The sequence below is a fragment of the Ranitomeya imitator genome, chromosome 1, assembly GCF_032444005.1.
Source record: "Ranitomeya imitator isolate aRanImi1 chromosome 1, aRanImi1.pri, whole genome shotgun sequence".
NCBI classification, from domain to species: domain Eukaryota; kingdom Metazoa; phylum Chordata; class Amphibia; order Anura; family Dendrobatidae; genus Ranitomeya; species Ranitomeya imitator.
This window is the reverse complement of record NC_091282.1, coordinates 105,019,475-105,047,022: the sequence shown is the minus strand read 5'-3', so window position 1 is coordinate 105,047,022 and position 27,548 is coordinate 105,019,475. Positions and strand designations below refer to the sequence as shown.

General features: G+C 44.4%; 1 protein-coding gene across 1 annotated transcript in view; it reads left to right on the top strand.

Moving 5' to 3' along the window:
* Positions 1-27,548, top strand: part of ADAMTS6 (ADAM metallopeptidase with thrombospondin type 1 motif 6) — a 400,079-nt gene that overhangs the window by 211,183 nt on the left and 161,348 nt on the right. The window contains exons 10-11 of the mRNA XM_069749400.1: positions 9,846-9,992; positions 21,953-22,094. Of these exons, the coding sequence (XP_069605501.1) occupies positions 9,846-9,992; positions 21,953-22,094 (289 nt within the window). The remainder of the gene's footprint in view (positions 1-9,845; positions 9,993-21,952; positions 22,095-27,548) is intronic.

Genomic DNA, 27,548 nt, shown 5'->3' with positions numbered 1-27,548 from the left:
GTAATGGTTCTCCTTGGGGAGATCCAGTGGATAAATCTTCTGCATTGTCGCTTCGGTCTACTGCACCACGTTTAACCTTTGGCTCTTGTCTTCTGCTTGAAATTATTACTCTTAAGTCTGTACAATGCATGTTGTGCTTCATAGGCCGAAATTCTTTTATGAAATGTCACTTGAGTGAATGGCTTGTCTGGAAAAGCCAGAAGAGAAAGAACACATGCATACACAAATTCGTCAGTGTTAATCTTAGACTAAATTATTTTGGCTAAGATGAAATATTGCTTTAAAGACTCCTGATGCAATAAAATGCCTTCTAAATTCCTAAAGGACTGACACGTTCCTTAAGTGCAGCTCAGGCCTCCATGTTCTGGTCTTTCGCAGAATCTCAAATAACCTTGTTAGAATCAGCCCCAGTATGTTCCCTGACAGCAGGCAGATTTTATAATTTTTTTTTTTGTTTTCATTTAGTCTCGCTTCCACTGATCGGAGTGTGGTTAAAATAAATGGTATGACTTACTGATATGATGTTGTTCTTTGGAAGTAAATGAGGTTAGAGTGTGGTTAAAATAAGGTGAAAGGTGGTGGAGAATTAGTTCAAGCCTGGAGTAAAATTCACATACAAATCTTTAAATATTTGGCAAAAGATATATTGGATTTAGGGCATTTAGAGAAGATAATACATGCTGTTACAATGCTACCGTGTGTTGGTACTTGCTTTATGGGTTAAGATGGTGTAGGAGTCTCCAGTTAACGAAGTTGTGTACTAATAAATCAAACTGTTCTAATTAGTGTAATAACTAGGTTGTGCCCCTGTTGTGTATCTTTTTCTCTGTGAATTGCTGTGTGTGTTCCCAAATGTTTGACATATGAGCCATATCTGCTGTTCTAGTGTTCAATGCATAATAATTTTTTTCCATTAAATGCATTATTTTAATATAATTACAAATTCAAAGGGGTCTCTACTTTAGATAACCCCTACCTTTTTAGCAGGGTCCCTTGACAATAAGTATTCCACATTATGCCCTCCCACTGGAACCCCCATTGATGATCAACAGTAAGTAATGTGTATTTCCCTACAGCTCCTCCACAGGGGAAAATAGGCATTACACATTTGTCCATTCATATCAATTGTTTGGTTGTGTAATGCAGGACAAATCCCACAGAGTGAGACACTCTATGTAATAAAGCCCAGACGCAGTAGATACAATTTGTGTGAAATGTATGATTTCTACCATATTGAATGATTGTCTGTCCAATTTTGTTTTTGACTGATAACCAACCAACGAAAGTTCAGGCATTTGGGATTTTTAAAGCCAAAGATCAGCAGTGACTAAATCAGCCAAAAAAAATACAATATTGGCAGATAGTCTATGATTTGTTTGGAGGCTACCAACGATTGTTCGTGGACCCATTTTATCTCTTGTATGGGGCCCTAGCATTGTTTGACCGATGGATAAGGATCCTGGACCTTTATCATTTTTTCATTCTCTAGTAGGTAATGAAATGTGTTTTCTTAACTGGACAACCCCTGTCATTGGTGTATAATCCTAAAAGGAGTTGTACAGGATAAAGAAAAACCTGTCTGCTTGCTTCCAAAAATCTTGTAATGGTCTGCATTAGTGTAAGCTCTTGATGTAAACGCTCCAATAAGGCCTCTGTGAAAGGTCTTGAATAGTATTTGTCTGCCTCCATGGGCCACAGGGACCTTTTTGGTCCCCTAGTATCCAGTACCTGGGTGAAAAGGCAACCCCTCTACACCCACTATAATTACACCCATGATATTCTTGTCTGGTGTTGCAGCCGGACAACTGCATTAATGGAAACCATTTTTGTCCATAGGTTGTGACTAGTATTGAAAGTGAGTACATGGAAGTAAAGGGGGTTGAGCTGCTCAAATAGGCCCAGTTCATGGAAAAATATGCACTTTTGAACAAAAAGAAATCAAACCTTTTTTTTGTAATATTAAAAAAACCCTTTCAAAGATAGTTCCTTACGAAGCCCCTGAAAGATGTCAATAGTAGTTTGTAGTGTTGCATTGAAGTCTTTGGACCCGATTAGTGTACATTTCTTTGGATTCTTTACCTTTCTTCTCCATGCACACAGAGTATAACTATATACAGTACAGTATATACAGTATACAGCCTTATCTATTCATCGGTCAATAGAACTCAATGTCTTGGAACTCTAGAAGCAAGGGGGTTAATATATGCAGCCCTAATCAGTATTTTTTTCCTGCACATTCTGCTTCATATTCATCATATACTTAATCATAGCATAATAACTGATGCATATTACCTGCATCTTTTACTATATGTACTTTTTTTATGTGTAGCTGCTCTTTAGAAGGTTCTTGTATGTCTGTGTGGGTAAAAGCATGCCAAGTATGTCTACCCCACAGTTGGTATTTTGTGGAATTTCTCAGTGACACCTGTATTTGAGTTGCAGGCCGCATACTGTACATCACACAGACAGATAGTTGTTCCCAGTAGTGTGCAGAGTCCGCTGTGACATGACAGTCTGGACCCACAAGAGGATGTGGTACACCCCTTGGTAATTACACGTTAGCTGGAGGAATTACTGATGTGGGCACACAGATAGAATCTGTATAGCGTCTTAAATATCTCTAGCTGTCTGCCTTCTTGGTATGGCAGAGTGACAGGATGTTATGACTGCAGTTTTCTGTTTTGTCTGGTAAAGCCAAGTAATCAAGCGTTGAATGTTAATCACAGTGTCCACCCCCAGGGTGATTTAGTTTTAATTTGAAGAAGTAACCTGAGGGAAAATGAAATTCTGTACATTTTACGCTTAACGACTATACTATAATTCCCCCATGCTGCCGCTTTTGTCTTGTACTTCTGACCTCTACCAATCGTATATACTCATGTATAAGTATAAGCCGAGGCATCTAATTTCGCCACGAAAAACTGGGAAAACTTATTGACTCAAGTATAAGCTGCGTATGCACTGTCCCCTCAACCCTATCCTGGTATGCATGGCTCCCCATCCCTGTCTTTATATGCATGGCTCCCCATCCCTGTCCTTATATGCATGGCTCCCCATCCCTGTGCCTGTATGTATGGCTCCCCATCCCTGTCCTGGTATGCATGGCTCCCCATCCCTGTCCTTGTATCCTTGGCTCCCTGTCCCTGTCCTTGTATGCATGGCTCGTCGTCCCTGTCCTTGTATGCATGGCTCCCTGTCCTTGTATGCATGGCTTCCCCATCCCTGTCCTTGTATGCATGGCTCCCTATCTCTGTCCTGGTATGCTTGGCTCCCCGTCCCTGTCCTTGTATGCTTGGCTCCCCGTCCCTGTCCTTGTATGCTTGGCTCCCCGTCCCTGTCCTTGTATGCATGGCTCCCCGTCCCTGTCCTTGTATGCTTGGCTCCCCGTTCCTGTCCTTGTATGCATGGCTCCCCGTCCCATCCTTGTATGCATGGCTCCGATCCCTGTCCTTGTATGCATAGCTCCCATCCCCGTATGCATGGCTCCCCACCCCCATCCTTGTATGCATGGCTCCTTATCCCCTATTCTTGTATGCATGGCTCCTATTTAAAAAAAAAAAACACATCCCACTTACCTTCCCTGCGCGCCCTCACTGCATCTCATTCCGATGCCAGCATCTCTTCCGTGTCCCCGCTCATTAAGGTAATGAATATTCACTCCACGCCTATGAAAGTGGAGAGAGGTGATTATTCATTCCCTTACTGAGCGGGCACCGTGAGAGCACGCCTGCTGCTGGAAGCCGGTGGCTGCGGCTGAAACTGTGTGCGCTATAAGAGAAATGAATATTCACTGCTGCGCCGCTCCCACTCCCCTGCCGTCATTCTAGGACAATGACTAATGTATAATCCGAGGGCGGGTGTTTTCTGCACAAAAAAAGGTGCTGAAAAACTTGGCTTATACACGAGTAGATATGGTACCTAATTAAGATAGGCCTGGTCCTCATGTGGCTATGTTTTTTGTCACCCAGTTGAACCTGCCTCTTTCCTTTCTCAGGTCTCCTGAGAAATCAGTTACCAATTTCAACAGGATTGGTCTGCCATCTAATGCGTATGGGATTGTCCTGACTTTACCCTGACAAAAGTCTGAAGAGAGAAGGATCCAGCCTGTTGAATTTCCACGGTTGATCCTTTTGTTCAGTGTTTAGATGAAGTCAGGCTTCATCTTCGTGAATGCTCAGCCAAGCTGAATGGTCATTCTTCAAACAACTATTTAATGATGGGGCTCACACTTAGGACTAGTGTTATCAGTGTATCCTTGGCCCCTTTTCAGACTATTAATATCAGCTCGCCACTGTCTATTTAGCCTTTGCTGGTTATTAAAGATAACCAGTAAGTAAAGTAAACTCACACAGCTGTGAACTATTATTAAGCTGGGAAGATCCATGGATAGTGCCCCCTTTCCAAAATAATAACACCAGCTGTCCGCTTTCCCTCAGCTGGGTACTAAAAATAAGGGGGACCTCACGCCATTTTTTTCTTTTATTTATCAGCTAAAAACACGTACTGTAAGCTACACACGCACTGCACTAATAATGTGTCACAAACCTCTTTCTATCACTATATTCTAAGTATTCTATTCCTACGGTTCGGCCTGTGAATTTACTGTACTTGGCTGATGTAATGTTGGGTTTGCTATGAGATGGGTGTGTAAAAATCGGACTGCGCATGCATAGTCCGTGTGCCGTGTGTTTTTTGCATTGGCGATTCTCGTCAGATATTCGCTGCCACTCTCAGCATGCTGCAATTTTTTTTCTCAGTCTGATCTGAGCTGAGAAAATATCACAGTTGAACACAATCATTCAATAACATTAGTCATAGTCCAATCCAATATTTTAACGCAGATGAGTATGGGCGCTTAGACTCTAGCTCTGACTCAATAATAGGCTCTAAAGAGGCAGCCATTCTGGTGCTGACAAATGTTAAATTGTGCATAAATTGCTCCAGATTTTACAATACAACCTATATACATTAATATATGTTTGTATATCCGTAATGCATGGAAGGTCTATTGTGTGGTTGGTGGTACGGATGGCACAGTGTGTAGCTCCCATTATGTGTTCTTTATTAAATGTATCTTCATACACATGATGAGAGACACCAGACCCAGCAATGCAGAGGAGCTGAAGGCTGCTATCAAAGCAACCTGGGCTTCCATAACACCTCAGCAGTGCCACAGCCTGATCGCCTCCATGCCACACCATTTTGTTGGAGTATTCTAATTTACTGAGATAATGGCTTTTGGGTTTTCATTGGCTATAAGCCATAGTCATCAACATTAACATAAATAAACACTTGAAATAGATCACTCTGTTTGTAATGACTTTCTATAATGAGTTTCACTTTTTGTATTGAAGAACTGAAATAAAATAACTCTTTGATATTTTAATTTTGTGAGAAGCACCTGTAAATGTCCTTCCCAAACATACACTGGTCACAACATGGATATTGGTGGCAATGGTGAGATACAAAGCTGCACCTTTACACCAAAATTATGGTGTGGATTTGACGAAATTATTTTTTCTCCAGGCTGATTTGATCCTACTGTATTCAAAACTGTTCCCACAATTCTAGGTAGAGAAAAAATTGTTTTTTTTGTTTTTTTTTGAGGTATGATTATTTTATATTCTTCAACTGCAATATCACCGCAGTGTGAATGTATCCATAACTGGGAGGTGTACCTATTATATCAGTATTTTAGCAAGATAAGAAAAATAAAGCCATAATGGGCAATTTTTGGCGGGCATGTTCATGCCTGTAGTTGTTAATATAGAAAAATGATCAAAATAATAAACCTATATACCGTATATACTATACTAGGTGGCCCGATTCTAACGCATCGGGTATTCTAGAATATGTATGTAGTTTTATTTATGAAGTTTTCAGAATAATGCAACTTATACACAGGATTCGGCCGGCCAGGCGCAACCAATTAGCGAAGCGTGGTTCAAATTCCGCCCCAATTCGCGACCAGACTGCGCCTGTCGCTGATTGGTCATGCCTGGCCGGCTGCGAACAATCAGTGAAGCCAGGGCTGGCTCCAGGTTTTTGAGGGCCCCGGGCAAAAGAGTCTCAGTGGGCCCCCCTCTTTAACACATACCATGATTCATGATGCACAGATACAGCAGAGAAATATACCACAGCCAAGTAGCATATAGCACAGCCCACGTAGCAAATGGCATAGCCCACATAGCATATCGCACAGCCCACGTGGCATAAAGCTCAGCCCACGTGGCATATAGCACAGCCCACGTGGCATATAGCACAGCCCACGTGGCATATAGCACAGCCCACGTAGTATATAGCACAGCCCACGTAGTATATAGCACAGCCCTCATACTGTATAGCACAGCCCGCGCAGTGTATAGCACAGCCCGTGCAGTGTATAGCACAGCCCGCGCAGTTTATAGCACAGCCCGCGCAGTGTATAGCACAGCCCGCGCAGTGTATAGCACAGCCCGCGCAGTGTATAGCACAGCCACGTAATATATAGTACAGCTCACGTAGTATACAGGTCCTTCTCAAAAAATTAGCATATAGTGTTAAATTTCATTATTTACCATAATGTAATGATTACAATTAAACTTTCATATATTATAGATTCATTATCCACCAACTGAAATTTGTCAGGTCTTTTATTGTTTTAATACTGATGATTTTGGCATACAACTCCTGATAACCCAAAAAACCTGTCTCAATAAATTAGCATATCAAGAAAAGGTTCTCTAAACGACCTATTACCCTAATCTTCTGAATCAACTAATCAACTCTAAACACATGCAAAAGATACCTGAGGCTTTTATAAACTCCCTGCCTGGTTCATTACTCAAAACCCCCATCATGGGTAAGACTAGCGACCTGACAGATGTCAAGAAGGCCATCATTGACACCCTCAAGCAAGAGTGTAAGACCCAGAAAGAAATTTCTCAACAAATAGGCTGTTCCCAGAGTGCTGTATCAAGGCACCTCAATGGTAAGTCTGTTGGAAGGAAACAATGTGGCAGAAAACGCTGTACAACGAGAAGAGGAGACTGGACCCTGAGGAAGATTGTGGAGAAGGACCGATTCCAGACCTTGGGGAACCTGAGGAAGCAGTGGACTGAGTCTGGTGTGGAAACATCCAGAGCCACCGTGCACAGGCGTGTGCAGGAAATGGGCTACAGGTGCCGCATTCCCCAGGTAAAGCCACTTTTGAGCTACAGAGAAGCAGCACTGGACTGTTGCTAAGTGGTCCCAAGTACTTTTTTCTGATGAAAGCAAATTTTGCATGTCATTCGGAAATCAAGGTGCCAGAGTCTGGAGGAAGACTGGGGAGAAGGAAATGCCAAAATGCCTGAAGTCCAGTGTCAAGTACCCACAGTCAGTGATGGTGTGGGGTGCCATGTCAGCTGCTGGTGTTGGTCCACTGTGTTTCATCAAGGGCAGGGTCAATGCAGCTAGCTATTAGGAGATTTTGGAGCACTTCATGCTTCCATCGGCTGAAATGCTTTATGGAGATGAAGATTTCATTTTTCAGCACGACCTGGCACCTGCTCACAGTGCCAAAACCACTGGTAAATGGTTTACTGACCATGGTATTACTGTGCTCAATTGGCCTGCCAACTCTCCTAACCTGAACCCCATAGAGAATCTGTGGGATATTGTGAAGAGAAAGTTGAGAGACGCAAGACCCAACACTCTGGATGAGCTTAAGGCCGCTATTGAAGCATCCTGGGCCTCCATAACATCTCAGCAGTGTCACAGGCTGATTGCCTCCATGCCACGCCACATTGAAGCAGTCATTTCTGCAAAAGGATTCCCGACCAAGTATTGAGTGCATAACTGAACATTATTATTTGATGGTTTTTTTGTTTGTTATTAAAACACACTTTTATTTGATTGGATGGGTGAAATATGCTAATTTATTGAGACAGGTTTTTTGGGTTATCAGGAGTTGTATGCCAAAATCATCAGTATTAAAACAATAAAAGACCTGACAAATTTCAGTTGGTGGATAATGAATCTATAATATATGAAAGTTTAATTGTAATCATTACATTATGGTAAATAATGAAATTTAACACTATATGCTAATTTTTTGAGAAGGACCTGTATAGCTCAGAGACGCAGTACATAACACAGCCGACGTAGTATATAGCACAGAGACGTAGTATATAACACAGCCCACGTAGTATAGAGCAATGTGGGCACCATATCCCTGTTAAAAAAATAAAAATAAATAATATAAAAAATAGTGTTATACTCACCTTCTGTCGGTCCCAGGATCCAGGCGAGGCATTTAGCGATGCTCCTCGCGACACTCCGGTCCCAAGAATGCATTGCGGTCTCGCGAGATAACGTAGCGGTCTCGCGAGATTATATAGCGGTCTCGCGAGACTGCAATGCATGGCCCGGAGCGTCGCGAAGAGCGGGAAAGGTGCCAGAAGGTGAGTATATAATGATTTGTTATTTTTTTTATTATTTTTAACATCAGATCTTTTTACTATTGATGCTGCATAGGCAGCATCAATAGTAAAAAGTTGGTCACACAGGGTTAATAGCAGCGTTAACGGACTGTGTTGCACCGCGGCATAGCGCAGTGTAACGCAGCCATTAACCCTGTGTGAGCGCTGATGGGAGGGGAGTATGGAGGGGGCACTGACGGAGTAGGAAGGTGCGAATTCATGGCCGGACTGTGCACGGCCGGAGGCCGCGACCAATCAGCAATGTGGCATTTCTGTGACAGACAGACAAACAGACGGAAGTGCCCCTTAGACGATTACATATATAGATATAACACACTTGTCCTCATATATATTCCATCATCAAAGGTTGTATGATGCTTCAACACAACCATTAACATGAGACGTTATTATTCTTGTTGGTTGCATGTTTTTTGTTTTACATAGATATACACCGTGTATGTTTTTGTGTGTGTGTATGTATATATATATATATATATATATATATATATATATATATATATATATATATATATATATATATATATATATATATATACACATATACACACACACACACACACACACACACACACACATATATATATATATATACACATATATATATATATATACACACACACACACACACACACACACACACACACACACACATATATATATAATGTGTGTGTGTAATCTATTATGTACACAGTAAGACTAAAGTTTCAGGTTAACACAATCTTACACAAGAAAATTAATGTGATATTGTTCTCCCCTCTATCCATTTATTGTAGAACAGAATATATCCATATTATGGTGATGTACAGGGGCACTGTATGGTGGTACAGTTTGTACTATGAAATCATGGGGACTCCATGTTGTGCTTCTTCTTAAGGACTAATGATTCTGCTTCTCGATGCTTACAATCTAAGGCTGAATTCAGACGCCCCTGAAACCCAGGTCCGAGTAAAGACTGATGTCCGGTCTGGTCGCTGGTCTCCTGGCTGGAACTTCACAGTCTCATAGGCATATATGAAGCTCTTGAGTTCAGGTCTGGAGACCCTTGGTCAGACCTGACAACATGGTCCATACTCTAACTATGTCTCACAGATGTCTGAATTTTGCCTGTAGGTACCACACGTTGCGTGTGAGCTGTGATGGCCTTTACCTGGATTACTGCTAATTGCCATTCCTGCAAAACCATAGCAAGTACCTGATTAGATATATACAACTTGTAGTTACCGCATATCTGCCACAATGTGTACTGGCACCATAAAAGGGATGAAAATAATTACTTAATCAGCATCTGGGGTATAGTTGAGGCCCTTTTGATATGGCATTGTCATACATTTTTATACAGTACACCAGCTTATCTCCACATGTTTTCTTTCTCATATATTCTAGTTTTGGCATGAATCATGATGGAATTGGAAACTCATGTGGGACCAAAGGTCACGAGGCAGCAAAGTTAATGGCAGCTCACATTACGTCAAACACAAACCCTTTCTCCTGGTCGGCATGTAGCAGGGAATACATCACCAGCTTTCTAGAGTGAGTACTGTTTTCTTTTCTGTGTAGATTTTTTTTTTTTTAACTCTTATCTTTTAGAATTTAATTGAACAGTTTTACAGTAATAGAGTATCACTTTTAATTCACTTGTATATTTAGAAGGGTATTCCTATACTAGTACTTTTATGTTTTATTCGTCTCTGGGACTCAAACTAATGCTTAGAATGGGCATACCCCTCGTGCCTTGGACGGAGAATAAATGACTGCCAATATCCACTTTTCCTTACATTCACTTTTGTGGGATATATGGAAACTGATAAGAGAACACCCAGAGACACCTTTGAATATGCCATAAATGTCTGAGATGCATAGACCACTAGTGAGATACAGTACATCCCCTTACAGAATATTGACCATGGACAATCAGCAGGTCCCATTTTCGGAAACTCCAGACAACAGCTGTATTTCCAAATGTAATGTTAATATCGGTAGCTATCACTCACTAATGGACTAGTAGTCATTGTTCACACCTAGAGTCTTCCAAAACAGGAGAACCCTACCAATAGCCCCCCATTATGGATCATAGAGGGAGGGTCCTGGGTGGGAGAGCCACTTATATGTTGTCCGAACGTTCAGCCAGTAGCTATCTCTTCCAGCTCTCATACACATTTCTCTGATGGTATCTTATCTCTTCGAGGACATTAGGATCGGCTGCTTGGAATCAGACATGCCAAATGCTTTTCTCCCCCAACAATTATCAATCTAGAGACAGCCAGACCTATTAATATCGGAGGGTTAAGCCAAAGTAAATGTAATGTATGGGGGCTATTAAGATAATTAAGCCATGTGGCCAACATTACAAGTTATCACAAAACTATAGGATAGGTGATAACTTTGTGATTAGGTGTCTAACTGCTGTGTCCCCAACCAATCAAGTACGAGGCACCGAAATGGACCATTTGAATGACGTAGAAGACCTGAAATAGTTTGAGCCCCAGCAGTCTGACTCACACTGATCGACAATATTTCACAATACTTTATAATGTTGAAAGTATCCCTTTAATGAGGCAGGCCCTTAAAAATGTAATTCACAAATATAAAGGAAATAACACTCCTAGTATAAAATGGAATAATCACATGAATTCAACAGGAGAAATTTAATGACAGATGCCTTTTTAGGGCAACTTTCACACATCAGGTTTTTTGCATCAGGCGCAATCTGGCGAATGTTGTAAAAAACGGATCCGGTGCCGATTGTGAAAAACTGATGCAACGGATCCGTTTTTTTGACGGATCCGGCTAGCATATCCAGATAATTGAATTAAAAAAAATTTGGAGCATGCGCAGTTTAAAAAAAAAAAAAGGAATCCGTCATTTTACAGATCCGGCACCTTCCGGCTCCCATAGGCTTCCATTCTAGCAAACAGCCAGAAGCGCTGGATCCAGTGCTTCCGGCTTTTTTGTCGGAGACCGAAAACGTTGCTATGGACGGTTTTTTCCAGAAACCGGAGATGGCAAATTTGCCGGCAAAAACTGGACGAAACGCAATGTCATCCGGCGCAATCCGGCACTAATACAAGTCTATGGGGAAAAAAAACGGATCCAGCAGCAACATTTGCCGGATCCGGTTTTTTGAAATTTAGCCGGATTGAACCTGACGGTGAAAACCTAATGTGTGAAAGTAGCCTTACTCAATTATTTTGTTTTCTGGGCGCCTCAGCTAAAACGACGGTACTTTTCCTACATGTTTGTGTACCACATGGCCATTCAGTTTCATTTTCCTGTAGCGTTGTAGGGAAGACAATTAACAAGGAAGATGAAAAGTCTGATCTTTCTATGTCTTTTCACTACATAATTGCTTATGTGGTTCTGGGGAATCTTTCTCTACAAATAAAATATTATGCCACAAATATAGTTGTACTGTAGGGCAAAGCCTGATTAATTTTTTGGCTGATAATCCTAAAATTTTGAAAGTAGCTTGTTCTGTAAGATTTATTTTGGCAAACGTTGAGGTAGCAAGAAGAAAATGCAAGTTTATGTGGAAACATTTTTGGGAACAAAGAATGAACTAAGCATTTTGTGATTCAGTAGATTCTAAAAGTCCGAATCTTATTTTGGGATTTTCGTCTTAATTAATATTTGAAGCAGAGCCTTGGGCAGAGACTGTTGGTGTCTAGTTCCAGCAAGTGACTTAGTGGTCCATGTTGAGACTACTTTCCCCAGTCTAGACATGTGTATCTAGCTAGCACCTTTTTGGCAGTAAACAAATGACATGGCACAGCAAAACATACCACAACTTCTGGACGCCATTCAGCAATGTTCTTGACTTGGCATTTAGTTTGTGCCAACTTAGGTGTATTATTGGATGGATTTTTTTGGAACTGATGTGAAGCAAACAAGAATGTCATGTGAAAATTATTTTTAATTTGGTAAAGTTGTTATAAATTCCTTTTTTTGTTACATTTTCCAAAAGACATTGCAGAAAACAAAATGCCCTCCAGCATATGTTGATTAAAAAAGGACAGATGTTTGTGTTTTAGAGTTAAAGGGGCGTTGGGGTTTTTCCTATTTTAATGAAAAGATTCAGTGTACAGATAGGGTCACACAACTGATTTTCTCTCATCTGAGAAACTGGATCCGATTATGATCATCGTGTTTATCAAGGTTTCTCCGATGTGGAGAAAAAAAGTGTCCTCATACTGTGGTCCAATGTTTTCCACTTACCCATAGACTTGAATGGCCGAGTTACCTCCAATTATCGGAGGCAAATCATACGTGATGTGTTTGTATGCTGCAGCCAGGATCATATTCCTCACCAACTGCTACACTGATGCCTCTACCCTGTGCCAGTCAATGCACTGGTTACCCATCCGCTCCAGAGCTCAATATAAATGTATCACTCTCACCCACAAAGCGCCCCATGGTTTAGCACCACCCTACATCTCCTCCCATGTCTGTCTACCACCCTACCCGTGCCCTCTGTTCTGCTAATGTCCTAAGATTAACATCCTCAATAATCCGAACCTCCCACTACCATATCCAAGACTTCGATTAATCCCCAATACCCATAGTTTTAATGTCTATTACGGGAAGGTTTCCTTAGGGGTGTATACAGTTTCAGGATATTTTGACGGAAGTGCAAAAAAAAACCCATGTCCTATACAAAGGTGTCCTTGCAATAGAAAACTGATTAAGCCTCCATACCCATTCAGGTATTGCCACTTTGATCCCACCTACTATATGAGATTATGGATAACACCTTTGGTACTTTATGTACTTGCACTGTGGTGGATCATTTTTTTTTCTATTGGGAGTAGTTACTTAAAGAGAACCTGTCAGTACGATTTTGTAATGTAAAGACATGGCTGCAGGGATGGATTAAGGGTAGCCAGGGCCCTTGGCTGTTCAGGCGCTGTGGGCCCCCATCATGTGACGGGTTCATGCAACAGGGTCATCATATACCTGAACCAGATTATTCCAGAAAAATAGTTGCTGAGTGAAACTCCACTTCTCACCTATCACACATTAACGGTTCCCATCACCAGATCACACATATAACCAGCAGCTTTTGTTTTGGCCAAAAGATTTTTCAAGCCGCTACCATTACACGGTAGACACTTTTGGAAGGGCCCTACTCTATTGTAACCTATTAAATATGTTAAAATATGCAATACAATTTAGGTATATTTTTATTTATTTTTCAATTTTTAAAATGACCAATATTATCACATACAAGGAACAAATACAACACCATGACCAGACCACATATTACCACCAGTGACCGAATAATATCACATACAAAGAACAAATACCACCGCACCATGACCAGACCACATATTACCACCACATAGTGACCTAATACTGCAATACTCATCAGTAATAAAAAAAACCCACAATACTATCACCATAAGTGCCAGTATTCACAGGAGATCTGTATTTAGTATGCAGTGTCTGTGTAGAGGTAATACAGTGATCACCGGTGACATTATATGCAGGACCTCTGTATATAGTATACAGTGTACAGTGTCAGTGTATAGGTAACACACTGACTCACCAGTGACGTCTCTAGGTAAAGTCCTTCATCTTTCATCCAGCACAGACCGCCATCACTTCATCCAGCCAGGGCTCGTCTCTGCAGGAAATAACACAGTTATCTCAAGCTCCGCTTGTAGAATACATTACTTAATTTTTCTCAACTTCTACATTACACCACATGAAGAAAAAGAGGCAACATAGTGTCACTCTACACAGTAACAGGACCGCCCCCCCCCACCTTTTAAAACAGTATACTCAAAAAATAAAATAAATACATCACTGCAGTAATAATATCCCTTAATTAGCCCCTATGGTAATAATAATATCCCCCATACTGGCCCCGTGTATCTCATTCCTGGCTCCAGCCATATGATCTCGCCATCCTGTCCCATCTGTCTCCATCGTATCCATCTTACATAGTTACATAGTTATTAAGGTTGAAGGAAGACTATAAGTCCATCTAGTTCAACCCATAGCCTAACCTAACATGCCCTAACATGTTGATCCAGAGGAAGGCAAAAAAAAACCATGTGGCAAAGAGTAAGCTCCACATTGGGGAAAAAAATTCCTTCCCGACTCCACATACGGCAATCAGACTAGTTCCCTGGATCAACGCCCTATCAAGGAATCTAGTGTATATACCCTGTAACATTATACTTTTCCAGAAAGGTATCCAGTCCCCTCTTAAATTTAAGTAATGAATCACTCATTACAACATCATACGGCAGAGAGTTCCATAGTCTCACTGCTCTTACAGTAAAGAATCCGCGTCTGTTATTATGCTTAAACCTTTTTTCCTCCAAACGCAGAGGATGCCCCCTTGTCCCGGTTTCAGGTCTATGATTAAAAAGATCATCAGAAAGGTCTTTGTACCGTCCCCTCATATATTTATACATTAACATAAGATCACCCCTTAGTCTTCGTTTTTCCAAACTAAATAGCCCCAAGTGTAATAACCTATCTTGGTATTGCAGACCCCCCAGTCCTCTAACAACCTTGGTCGCTCTTCTCTGCACCCGCTCTAGTTCAGCTATGTCTTTCTTATACACCGGAGACCAGAACTGTGCACAGTATTTTAAGTGTGGTCGAACTAGTGACTTGTATAGAGGTAAAATTATATTCTCCTCATGAGCATCTATGCCTCTTTCAATGCATCCCATTATTTTATTTGCTTTGGAGCAGCTGCCTGACACTGGCCACTGAATATGAGTTTGTCATCCACTCATACACCCAGGTCTTTTTCATTGACGGTTTTGCCCAGAGATTTAGAATTAAGCACATAATTATACATCTTATTACTTCTACCCAAGTGCATGACCTTACATTTATCCCCATTAAAGCTCATTTGCCATTTATCAGCCCAAGCTTCTAGTTTACATAAATCATCCTGTAATATAAAATTGTCCTCCTCTGTATTGATTACCCTGCAGAGTTTAGTGTCATCTGCAAATATTGAAATTCTACTCTGAATGCCCCCTACAAGGTCATTAATAAATATGTTAAAAAGAAGAGGGCCAAATACTGACCCCTGTGGTACCCCACTGCTAACCGCTACCCAGTCTGAGTGTGCTCCATTAATAACCACCGTTTGTTTCCTATCCCTGAGCCAGCTCTCAACCCACTTGCACATATTTTCCCCTATCCCCATTATTCTCATTTTATGTATCAACCTTGTGTGGCACCGTATCAAAAGCTTTTGAAAAGTCCATATACACTACATCTACTGGGTTCCTTTGGTCCAGTCCGGAACTTACCTCTTCATATAAACTGATCAAATTAGTCTGACATGAACGGTCCCTAGTAAACCCGTGCTGATACTGGGTCATGAGGTTATTCCTATTCAGATACTCCAGTATATCATCCCTTAGAATGCCCTCCAGGATTTTACCCACAGTAGAGGTTACGCTTACTGGCCTATAGTTTCCGAGTTCAGTTCTTGTTCCCTTTTTGAATATTGGCACCACATTTGCTATACGCCAGTCCTGTGGTACAGACCCTGTTATTATGGAGTCTTTAAAGATTAAAAATAATGGTCTATCAATGACTGTACTTAATTCCTGCAGTACTCTAGGGAGTATCCCATCCGGACCCGGAGATTTGTCAATTTTAGTGATTTTTAGACGCCGCCGCACTTCCTGCTGGGTTAAGCAGGTGACATTTAATGGGGAATTTTTATCACTAGTCATTTTGTCTGCCATGGGATTTTCTTGTGTAAATACTGATGAAAAAAAGTCATTTAGCATATTGGCTTTGTCCTCATCCTCATCCACCATTTCACCCAGACTATTTTTAAGGGGGCCAACACTATCATTTTTTAGTTTCTTACTATTTATGTAGTTAAAGAATATTTTAGGATTATTTTTACTCTCTCTGGCAATGAGTCTCTCTGTCTCAATCTTTGCTGCCTTGATTTGCTTTTTACAGAATTTATTTAATTTTTTGTATTTATTTAATGCCTCCTCACTACTTACTTCCTTTAATTCTCTAAATGCTTTCTTTTTGTCACTTATTGCGCCCCTTACAGCTCTATTTAGCCATATTGGTTTCCTCCTAATTCTAGTATGTTTATTCCCATACCGTATATACTGTGCACAGGTCCTATCCAGGATGCTAATAAATGTCTCCCATTTTCTTTGTGTATTTTTGTGTCTCAGGATATCGTCCCATTTAATTGCACCAAGATCCTCTCTTATCCGTTGGAAATTTGCCCTCCTGAAGTTTAGTGTCCTTGTAGCCCCTCTATTACACATCTTTTTAAAGGATACATGAAAACTTATTATTTTGTGAGCGCTATTTCCCAATTGACCCCCAACCCTTATATTTGATATGCGGTCTGGCCTGTTGGTTAATATTAGATCTAGCAGTGCCCCCCTTCTTGTTGGGTCCTGAACCAGTTGTGAAAGGTAATTGTCTCTCATAGTTGTCAAAAACCGATTACCTTTGCTGGAACTGCAGGATTCTGTTCCCCAATCTATTTCAGGGTAGTTGAAGTCCCCCATAATAATGACTTCTCCTTGAGTCGCAGCTTCATCTATTTACTTTACGAGGATATTCTCCATTGCTTCCATTATTTTTGGAGATTTATAACAAACCCCTATCAGTAATTTATTATTTTTTCCCCCTCCCCTTATCTCCACCCACAGGGATTCTACATTTTCATTAAATTCACCTATATTATCACGCAGGATGGGTTTTAAGGACGATTTTACATATAGACACACCCCACCCCCTCGCTTATCTGTATGGTCATTTCTGAAGAGGCTATAGCCCTGCAAGTTAACAGCCCAGTCATGGCTCTCATCCAGCCATGTCTCAGATATCCCCACCATGTCATAATTATGCTCCAACAACATTAGTTCTAATTCATCCATTTTGTTGGCGAGGCTTCTGGCATTAGTATACATACATTTTATGTATCTCTCTGCATCTCTATTCTTTCTTAAATTATTAACTGTTCTAACCCCACTCCTCATGCCACCGCCACCCCCAACTTCCTTATTTGTTCCCAGGTCTCTATCTGCACTATCTTCCCCTCCTATAAAATGAATACCCTCCCCCCCAATTCCTAGTTTAAACACTCCTCCAACCTTCTAGCCATTTTCTCCCTCAACACAGCTGCACCCTCCCCATTGAGGTGCAGCTCGTCCCTAACGTGGAACCTGTAGCCAACTGAGAAGTCGGCCCAGTTCTGCAGGAACCCAAACCCCTCCTTACTACACCAATTCTTGAACCACTTATTAACCTCCCTAATCTCCCGTTGCCTCTCTGGCGTGGCACGTGGTACAGGCAGTATTTCGGAAAATACCACGTTGGAGGTCCTTGCTTTCAGCTTGCAGCCTAATTCCCTGAAATCATCTTTAAGGACCTTCCACCTACCTCTAACTTTGTGATTAGTGCCAATGTGCACCATGACCGCTGGCTCCTCACCAGCCCCTCCCAGTAATCTGTCCACCCGATCAGCGATGTGTCAGACTCAAGCGCCAGGTAGGCAGCACACCGTTCGACGATCCCTGTCTTTCTGACAGATTGCCCTATCTGTTCCCCTAATAATTAAGTCCCCCACTACCAGCACCTGTCTGGCCTGCCCTGCTCTCCTATTTCCCTCCTTACTGGAGCAGTCACTCCTCCGGCTTTCAGAGGACATGCCCTTCTGCAGCAGTGCTACCCCTGTACTGGCACCCCCCTCATCTGCCAACTTAGCAAACTTATTGGGGTGTGCCAGATCAGGACTAGCCTCCCTGGCACTCTTCCCTCTACCCCGATTCCTAACTGTCACCCAGCTTGCTACTTCATCGTCCTGCAGCTCCATTCTACCATCCCCCCCTCATACATGTGGCAAGATGTGCACTGGATGGCATTAACAAGAGTGGATCACATTTCCTAATGGGGATTGCACCAGACAGAAAAGTTAAATAAATAAAATAAAAAATAAATACAAAGTATTAATAAAAAACAGACAGTAATTCAGTAATTCCTCCCTTGGAAACTCCCTGACTCCAAAGTCACTGAATCACAAGTCACACTTACCGCCGTTCACACTTACACTTAGCTCACACTCAGCTCGCTCACACTCGCTAAGCTGAAGATTTATAGATTTTTTTTTTTCTCTAGTTCCCTTAACAGCAATCCACCTTGCTGTCCAAATGCACTTCCAAAAAGGACACCCCTGCACGATCTGTCTCCAATCCTGCCCCATGTATCTAATTCTGCCCCATTTCTCCAATCATGCCCCGTATCTACATTCTGCCCATATCTCCCATCCTGCCCCATCTGTCTCCAGTCCTGCCCCAGTGTGTCCAGCATCTCTGCCCCAAATGTGTCCATCATTTCTGCCCCCAATGCGTCCAATATCTCTGCCTCCAATGTGTCCAATATCTCTGCCCCCAATGTGTCCAATATCTCTGCCCCCAATGTGTCCAACATCTCTGCCCCCAATGTGTCCAGCATCTCTGCCCCCAATGTGTCCAGCATCTCTGCCCGCAGTGTCCAGCATCTCTGCCCGCAGTGTCCAGCATCTCTGCCCGCAGTGTCCAGCATCTCTGCTCGCAGTGTCCAGCATCTCTGCCCGCATCGTCCAGCATCTCTGCCCGCAGTGTCCAGCATCTCTGCCCGCAGTGTCCAGCATCTCTGCCCGCAGTGTCCAGCATCTCTGCCCGCAGTGTCCAGCATCTCTGCCCGCAGTGTCCAGCATCTCTGCCCGCAGTGTCCAGCATCTCTGCCCGCAGTGTCCAGCATCTCTGCCCGCAGTGTCCAGCATCTCTGCCCGCAGTGTCCAGCATCTCTGCCCGCAGTGTGTCCAGCATCTCTGCCCGCAGTGTCCAGCATCTCTGCCCGCAGTGTGTCCAGCATCTCTGCCCGCAGTGTGTCCAGCATCTCTGCCCGCAGTGTGTCCAGCATCTCTGCCCGCAGTGTGTCCAGCATCTCTGCCCGCAGTGTGTCCAGCATCTCTGCCCGCAGTGTGTCCAGCATCTCTGCCCGCAGTGTGTCCAGCATCTCTGCCCGCAGTGTGTCCAGCATCTCTGCCCGCAGTGTGTCCAGCATCTCTGCCCGCAGTGTGTCCAGCATCTCTGCCCGCAGTGTGTCCAGCATCTCTGCCCGCAGTGTGTCCAGCATCTCTGCCCGCAGTGTGTCCAGCATCTCTGCCCGCAGTGTGTCCAGCATCTCTGCCCGCAGTGTGTCCAGCATCTCTGCCCGCAGTGTGTCCAGCATCTCTGCCCGCAGTGTGTCCAGCATCTCTGCCCGCAGTGTGTCCAGCATCTCTGCCCGCAGTGTGTCCAGCATCTCTGCCCGCAGTGTGTCCAGCATCTCTGCCCGCAGTGTGTCCAGCATCTCTGCCCGCAGTGTGTCCAGCATCTCTGCCCGCAGTGTGTCCAGCATCTCTGCCCGCAGTGTGTCCAGCATCTCTGCCCGCAGTGTGTCCAGCATCTCTGCCCGCAGTGTGTCCAGCATCTCTGCCCGCAGTGTGTCCAGCATCTCTGCCCGCAGTGTGTCCAGCATCTCTGCCCGCAGTGTGTCCAGCATCTCTGCCCGCAGTGTGTCCAGCATCTCTGCCCGCAGTGTGTCCAGCATCTCTGCCCGCAGTGTGTCCAGCATCTCTGCCCGCAGTGTGTCCAGCATCTCTGCCCGCAGTGTGTCCAGCATCTCTGCCCGCAGTGTGTCCAGCATCTCTGCCCGCAGTGTGTCCAGCATCTCTGCCCGCAGTGTGTCCAGCATCTCTGCCCGCAGTGTGTCCAGCATCTCTGCCCGCAGTGTGTCCAGCATCTCTGCCCGCAGTGTGTCCAGCATCTCTGCCCGCAGTGTGTCCAGCATCTCTGCCCGCAGTGTGTCCAGCATCTCTGCCCGCAGTGTGTCCAGCATCTCTGCCCGCAGTGTGTCCAGCATCTCTGCCCGCAGTGTGTCCAGCATCTCTGCCCGCAGTGTGTCCAGCATCTCTGCCCGCAGTGTGTCCAGCATCTCTGCCCGCAGTGTGTCCAGCATCTCTGCCCGCAGTGTGTCCAGCATCTCTGCCCGCAGTGTGTCCAGCATCTCTGCCCGCAGTGTGTCCAGCATCTCTGCCCGCAGTGTGTCCAGCATCTCTGCCCGCAGTGTGTCCAGCATCTCTGCCCGCAGTGTGTCCAGCATCTCTGCCCGCAGTGTGTCCAGCATCTCTGCCCGCAGTGTGTCCAGCATCTCTGCCCGCAGTGTGTCCAGCATCTCTGCCCGCAGTGTGTCCAGCATCTCTGCCCGCAGTGTGTCCAGCATCTCTGCCCCCAGTGTGTCCAGCATCTCTGCCCCCAATGTGTCCAGCATCTCTGCCCCGGGTCCCCCGGATTGCCGCTCTCAATTAAAAAAAAAAAAAACAAGTTCTTCTCACCTGACTGCACTCCTGCGGCGAAGCTCCCTCCTCGCAGCTGAAGCGTGCACTCGCCGGCGACTGACAATGACATCAGACGCCGGCGATGTGCGCGCTGCGGCTGACATCAGCTGCCAGCCTTCGATTGGCTGGCGGCTGTTAACTATTGACGTGCAGGCGCGAGCCCACACGTCAATAGTGTTAAATTGCCGCAGCGCTGGTAGGGGTCCGGTGAACAGATGAGATGGGGCCCGATGCGGGCCCCCTCTGCCCACCGGGCCAATACGCCAGTCAGGGCAGTAATGCCCTGATGGCGGCGTTCAATATGAGCGGTAGCCCAGGGCCCCCCACACCACTGGGCCCTGGGCTACCGCCCAGATTGACCTCATTATGATCCGCCCCTGCATGGCTGTAATGTCGTCGTAATACTGATTGATACTTTGGTGAAGAAATCTTCTTTGTGACTTTATGTAATCAGCATTTGAAATTTTCTACTACTTAGGTCTTCTCCTCTATGTTAATGATTCCCCTTCCCCTCTGCCTGCCTCAAGTTTTTGAATGGCAGGTCACTGCTAAGATTTCAGAGGAGGCAAGTCATTCACAGACCGGATGCAGGCACAAGGGCTGGGGAATCACAGATGGAGGAGAAGACTCAGTGTACAGTCCGACCCCTGGGCACCGAGCTCTAATTAGCAGAAAACTTCAAATGATGATTAAAGAACCACCAAAAAGTGGATTTCTTCACCAAAGGTATCGGTGTAATCAGTATTACAGCCATGTCTTTACATTACAAAATTCTGCCGAGAGGTTGTCTTTGATTCTTGGGAAATTTACAAGTTATTAGGTTGGTCAATTTTTCTCACTGTCAGATATATCTACATGTGGATTGTAGCATTATCTGGCCAAAGTAATGACACTAGGATCGTGTCCTATACAGCGACATGTAAACCGGGTGATATCCTGAGAAAAGCACGGTCCAGTGATACAGGTGGAAACCCTCCTTCTATACACTGTACTTACTCTCCAGTGTGGTTACATATGGTTGTGCCGAAAGTAGTCATTGCTTCATTTTACTAAAAGTCTGATTAGTAATATCCCAAGTGTATCAGTCCTAATTCTGTTCTGTGTTAACCAGTTCAGGCCGGGGAACATGTCTTGACAACGAACCTCCAAAACGTGACTTTGTGTACCCTGCAGTGGCTCCAGGTCAAGTCTACGATGCCGATGAGCAGTGCCGTTTCCAGTATGGAGCAACATCTCGTCAATGTAAATATGGGGTAAGAAATTGTCATCTCTATTCTCATTGCCTAGGCTGTTATCCTCTTAAGGGGGTTGTCCACTTCATCTTTTTTTGTTTTGGATGTGATTTTAATAATAATAATAATAATAATCTTTTATTTAATAATCTTTTATTTTTTTTTTTTTATGGCACTTACGATTATATAGGTATGGCAGGTTCTCCTCCTGCACTTATTAGTAGAGCCATCATCAAACACTGCATGTGACCAGTCCTGTCCATTATCCTCCTCCAATAGGAAAACATTACACATGAGGAAGCTGTTTTCAATTGTGTGACAGTGAAGTCCTGATTAGTCACTGGTGTCTCTGTAGTGACATCACAGAATTTTTTATTTTTTTGCCAAATTAAAAATTCACTCCCAACGTTGCACCAAACCCCTTCATGACATGAGCAGTACATGTACTGCTCATATCGTGTCTCCCCCTTTGATGTGGGCTCCGGCGTTGAGCCCACATCAAAGTCGAGACATGTCAGCTGTTTTGTACAGCTGACATGTGCGCGCAATAGCGGCGGGTGAAATCGCGATTCCCCCGCCGCTATTAACCTGTTAAATGCCGCTATCAAACTCTGACAGCGGCATTTAACCGTCGCGCGGCCGGAAAAGAAGTGCATCACCAACCCCCGTCACATGATCGGGGGTCGGCGATGCGTCAGGATGGTAACCATAGAGGTCCTTGAGACCTCTATGGTTACTGATGCCGGCCTGCTGTGAGCGCCCCCCTGTGGTCGGTGCTCATAGCACACCTGCAATTCAGCTACATAGCAGCGATCTGATGTTCGCTGCTATGTAGCAGAGCCGATCGAGTGGTGCCAGCTTCTAGCCTCCCATGGAGGCTATTGAGGCATGGCAAAAGTAAACAAAAAATGTTTTTAAAAATATGAAAAAAAATAAAAAAATATGAAAGTTTAAATAACCCCCATTTCGCCCCATGCCAAATATAATTAAAAAAAAAAATCAAACCTACACATATTTGGTATCGCCGCGTTCAGAATCGCCCGATCTATCAGTAAAAAAAAAAGCATTAACCTGATCACTAAACAGCGTAGCGAGAAAAAAATTTGAAACACCAGAATTACGTTTTTTTGGTCGCCGCGACATTGCATTCAAATGCAATAACGGGCGATCAAAAGAACATATCTGCACAAATGTGGTATCATTAAAAATGTCAGCTCGGCATGCAAAAAACAAGCCCTCACATGGCCATATTGACGGTAAAATAAAAAAGTTACGGCTCTGGGAAGGAGGGAAGCGAAAAACGAAAACACAAAAATGAAAAAGGGCCGCGGCATGAAGGGGTTAATACTTTGTGAGTGTCACATTATCCTCTATACATTAACAGCTCAAATCCACATTGACATCCATAATTAATGCTGACATTTTCTTCCAGCGTCATTAAATTTCAATGTCTTGGTGATTTTTCTGTAATTTCTGTCTTTATGTATTTCTATCACGCTGCTTTAAGAATAGATGTTCTCGTTAATTAGTGATGCCCAAAAGGCCAACTTCCTAGGTGTGTTCCCGCTGTGTGTCGGTGTCTGCATCCCCTCTCACGTCCTTTGTGGTTTCAAGATGTTCCTATTTCATTAATATAAAGTTTCCTTTTTAATTGGTAATCTGAGTTTAGTTGGTTTGGAAAAATAAAGGGATCAGGATGAGAGCGGTCGATTTATGATTTTTTTATAAGATATTTTTTTTCATGTTTTAAGTTCTGTTCACAAATGCAGTGACGTGACATGTCATACGGCAAAACCCAGAAGTATAAAATGGATGTATTATTGTAACCGCATTAGAGACTCCTCCATCAGTGGCTTATCTCTGCGGAGCACAAAAGGCTGGGCGGCTGCAATGAATGAGGCGGGAGTCTTTGCTCCACAGACAACACCTGTCAGTGGAGAGTTAGGAGGAGCCCCCAATGTACACTTTAGTCTAAGGGCACGTGTACATGACCATATTTATTGCTTTGAGTGCAAACTGACAAAACATCAAGTCGCGCTTAGATGCTATGGAGCCGTGCACATGTCTGATTTTTTTGCTTGGACCGAGCAGGACTGGGGAAAAAAATTGTAGCGTGTCCAAGTTTGATCCGATATTCAGGTTGCAATTGGCCATGTAAGTCAATGAGTGTGTAGGAAACATTGGACTGCACTCAGATGACATCAGGGTGCAGTCCGAATTCCACAGACTGATACAATGAAAAAGACGGCAGAGTTTGTTTTTCTCCATCTAATCCACATCTGAACGAATCGGATCACACTTTGCTGACACTCTATACAAATCATCATATGCTCAAAGTTTGTTCAATCAACCCGATTCTCTCGGATGAGAAAACATTCGGTTGTCTGCACCGAGCCTGATCCACATCTGAGAGAATCGGATCTCACTGTGATGACACTGATCAGAGTTTGATCAGAGTGTGATTTGCATAATTGACCCAATTTTTTCAGATGAGATAAAATACGCTTGTGTGTCCCCAGCCTTATGGCCATGGGCGCCTTTATTTTAACGCCCCCTGGGTTTATATATTCGTGTCCCTTAACTATTTATTTGCCACCGTTCTATCCTCTTATCCTGGACAAGATTAGGATATACAATCAGACTGCTGGTGGGGACATTATGGGACAAAAGTTCTCAGATTTAGCATTTGTGAACCTGTTGAGTCGACCTGATCAGTACAGTGTTTCCAAAAAGCGTAGAATTTCTACTTGTGTTCCAGTCGTCTGAAATCCTTGAATCATTTTCTCATCTTGTGATGAGAGATTCTCCAGTGATCATGTAACATTTAAAAGCTTTTTACACCGTGCAGCCCCCGCTGCTGTCATCTCACCTGACTTCTCCTCGGTGAGAGGAACATAATTGCCTGCTATTTCTTCCTTGTCATTCAGACATGTGGCTGCTACTGTGAACTTTCTCTAAAATGTGCTGCAATTATGCCTCCTTCATCCCAATGCTTTGTTAGATATTTTAGTAATTGGGACTTGCAGTGGCGTAACTAGAGTCTGATGGGCCCCGCTGTAAGATTTGGAGTGCCCCATCCTGGTATATATGTCCCTCATCCTGCCCCCATCCTGGTATATATGTCCCTCATCCTGGCCCCATCCTGGTATATATGTCCCTCATCCTGCCCCCATCCTGGTATATATGTCCCTCATCCTGCCCCCATCCTGGTATATATGTCCCTCATCCTGGCCCCATCCTGGTATATATGTCCCTCATCCTGCCCCCATCCTGGTATATATGTCCCTCATCCTGGCCCCATCCTGGTATATATGTCCCTCATCCTGCCCCCATCCTGGTATATATGTCCCTCATCCTGGCCCCATCCTGGTATATATGTCCCTCATCCTGCCCCCATCCTGGTATATATGTCCCTCATCCTGCCCCCATCCTGGTATATATGTCCCTCATCCTGGCCCCATCCTGGTATATATGTCCCTCATCCTGCCCCCATCCTAGTATATATGTCCCTCATCCTGGCCCCATCCTGGTATATATGTCCCTCATCCTGGCCCCATCCTGGTATATATGTCCCTCATCCTGGCCCCATCCTGGTATATATGTCCCTCATCCTGGCCCCATCCTGGTATTTATGTCCCTAATCCTGCCCCCATCCTGGTATATATGTCCCTCATCCTGGCCCCATCCTGGTATATATGTCCCTCATCCTGGCCCCATCCTGGTATATATGTCCCTCATCCTGGCCCCATCCTGGTATATATGTCCCTCATCCTGGCCCCATCCTGGTATATATGTCCCTCATCCTGGCCCCATCCTGGTATATATGTCCCTCATCCTGGCCCCATCCTGGTATATATGTCCCTCATCCTGGCCCCATCCTGGTATATATGTCCCTCATCCTGCCCCCATCCTGGTATATATGTCCCTCATCCTGGCCCCATCCTGGTATATATGTCCCTCATCCTGGCCCCATCCTGGTATATATGTCCCTCATCCTGGCCCCATCCTGGTATATATGTCCCTCATCCTGGCCCCATCCTGGTATATATGTCCCTCATCCTGGCCCCATCCTGGTATATATGTCCCTCATCCTGGCCCCATCCTGGTATATATGTCCCTCATCCTGGCCCCATCCTGGTATATATGTCCCTCATCCTGGCCCCATCCTGGTATATATGTCCCTCATCCTGGCCCCATCCTGGTATATATGTCCCTCATCCTGGCCCCATCCTGGTATATATGTCCCTCATCCTGGCCCCATCCTGGTATATATGTCCCTCATCCTGCCCCCATCCTGGTATATATGTCCCTCATCCTGGCCCCATCCTGGTATATATGTCCCTCATCCTGCCCCCATCCTGGTATATATGTCCCTCATCCTGCCCCCATCCTGGTATATATGTCCCTCATCCTGGCCCCATCCTGGTATATATGTCCCTCATCCTGCCCCCATCCTGGTATATATGTCCCTCATCCTGGCCCCATCCTGGTATATATGTCCCTCATCCTGGCCCCATCCTGGTATATATGTCCCTCATCCTGGCCCCATCCTGGTATATATGTCCCTCATCCTGGCCCCATCCTGGTATTTATGTCCCTAATCCTGCCCCCATCCTGGTATATATGTCCCTCATCCTGGCCCCATCCTGGTATATATGTCCCTCATCCTGGCCCCATCCTGGTATATATGTCCCTCATCCTGGCCCCATCCTGGTATATATGTCCCTCATCCTGGCCCCATCCTGGTATATATGTCCCTCATCCTGGCCCCATCCTGGTATATATGTCCCTCATCCTGGCCCCATCCTGGTATATATGTCCCTCATCCTGGCCCCATCCTGGTATATATGTCCCTCATCCTGCCCCCATCCTGGTATATATGTCCCTCATCCTGGCCCCATCCTGGTATATATGTCCCTCATCCTGGCCCCATCCTGGTATATATGTCCCTCATCCTGGCCCCATCCTGGTATATATGTCCCTCATCCTGGCCCCATCCTGGTATATATGTCCCTCATCCTGGCCCCATCCTGGTATATATGTCCCTCATCCTGGCCCCATCCTGGTATATATGTCCCTCATCCTGGCCCCATCCTGGTATATATGTCCCTCATCCTGGCCCCATCCTGGTATATATGTCCCTCATCCTGGCCCCATCCTGGTATATATGTCCCTCATCCTGGCCCCATCCTGGTATATATGTCCCTCATCCTGGCCCCATCCTGGTATATATGTCCCTCATCCTGGCCCCATCCTGGTATATATGTCCCTCATCCTGGCCCCATCCTGGTATATATGTCCCTCATCCTGGCCCCATCCTGGTATATATGTCCCTCATCCTGGCCCCATCCTGGTATATATGTCCCTCATCCTGGCCCCATCCTGGTATATATGTCCCTCATCCTGGCCCCATCCTGGTATATATGTCCCTCATCCTGGCCCATATGTCCCCGTTCTGCCAGTGTTCAATAATGG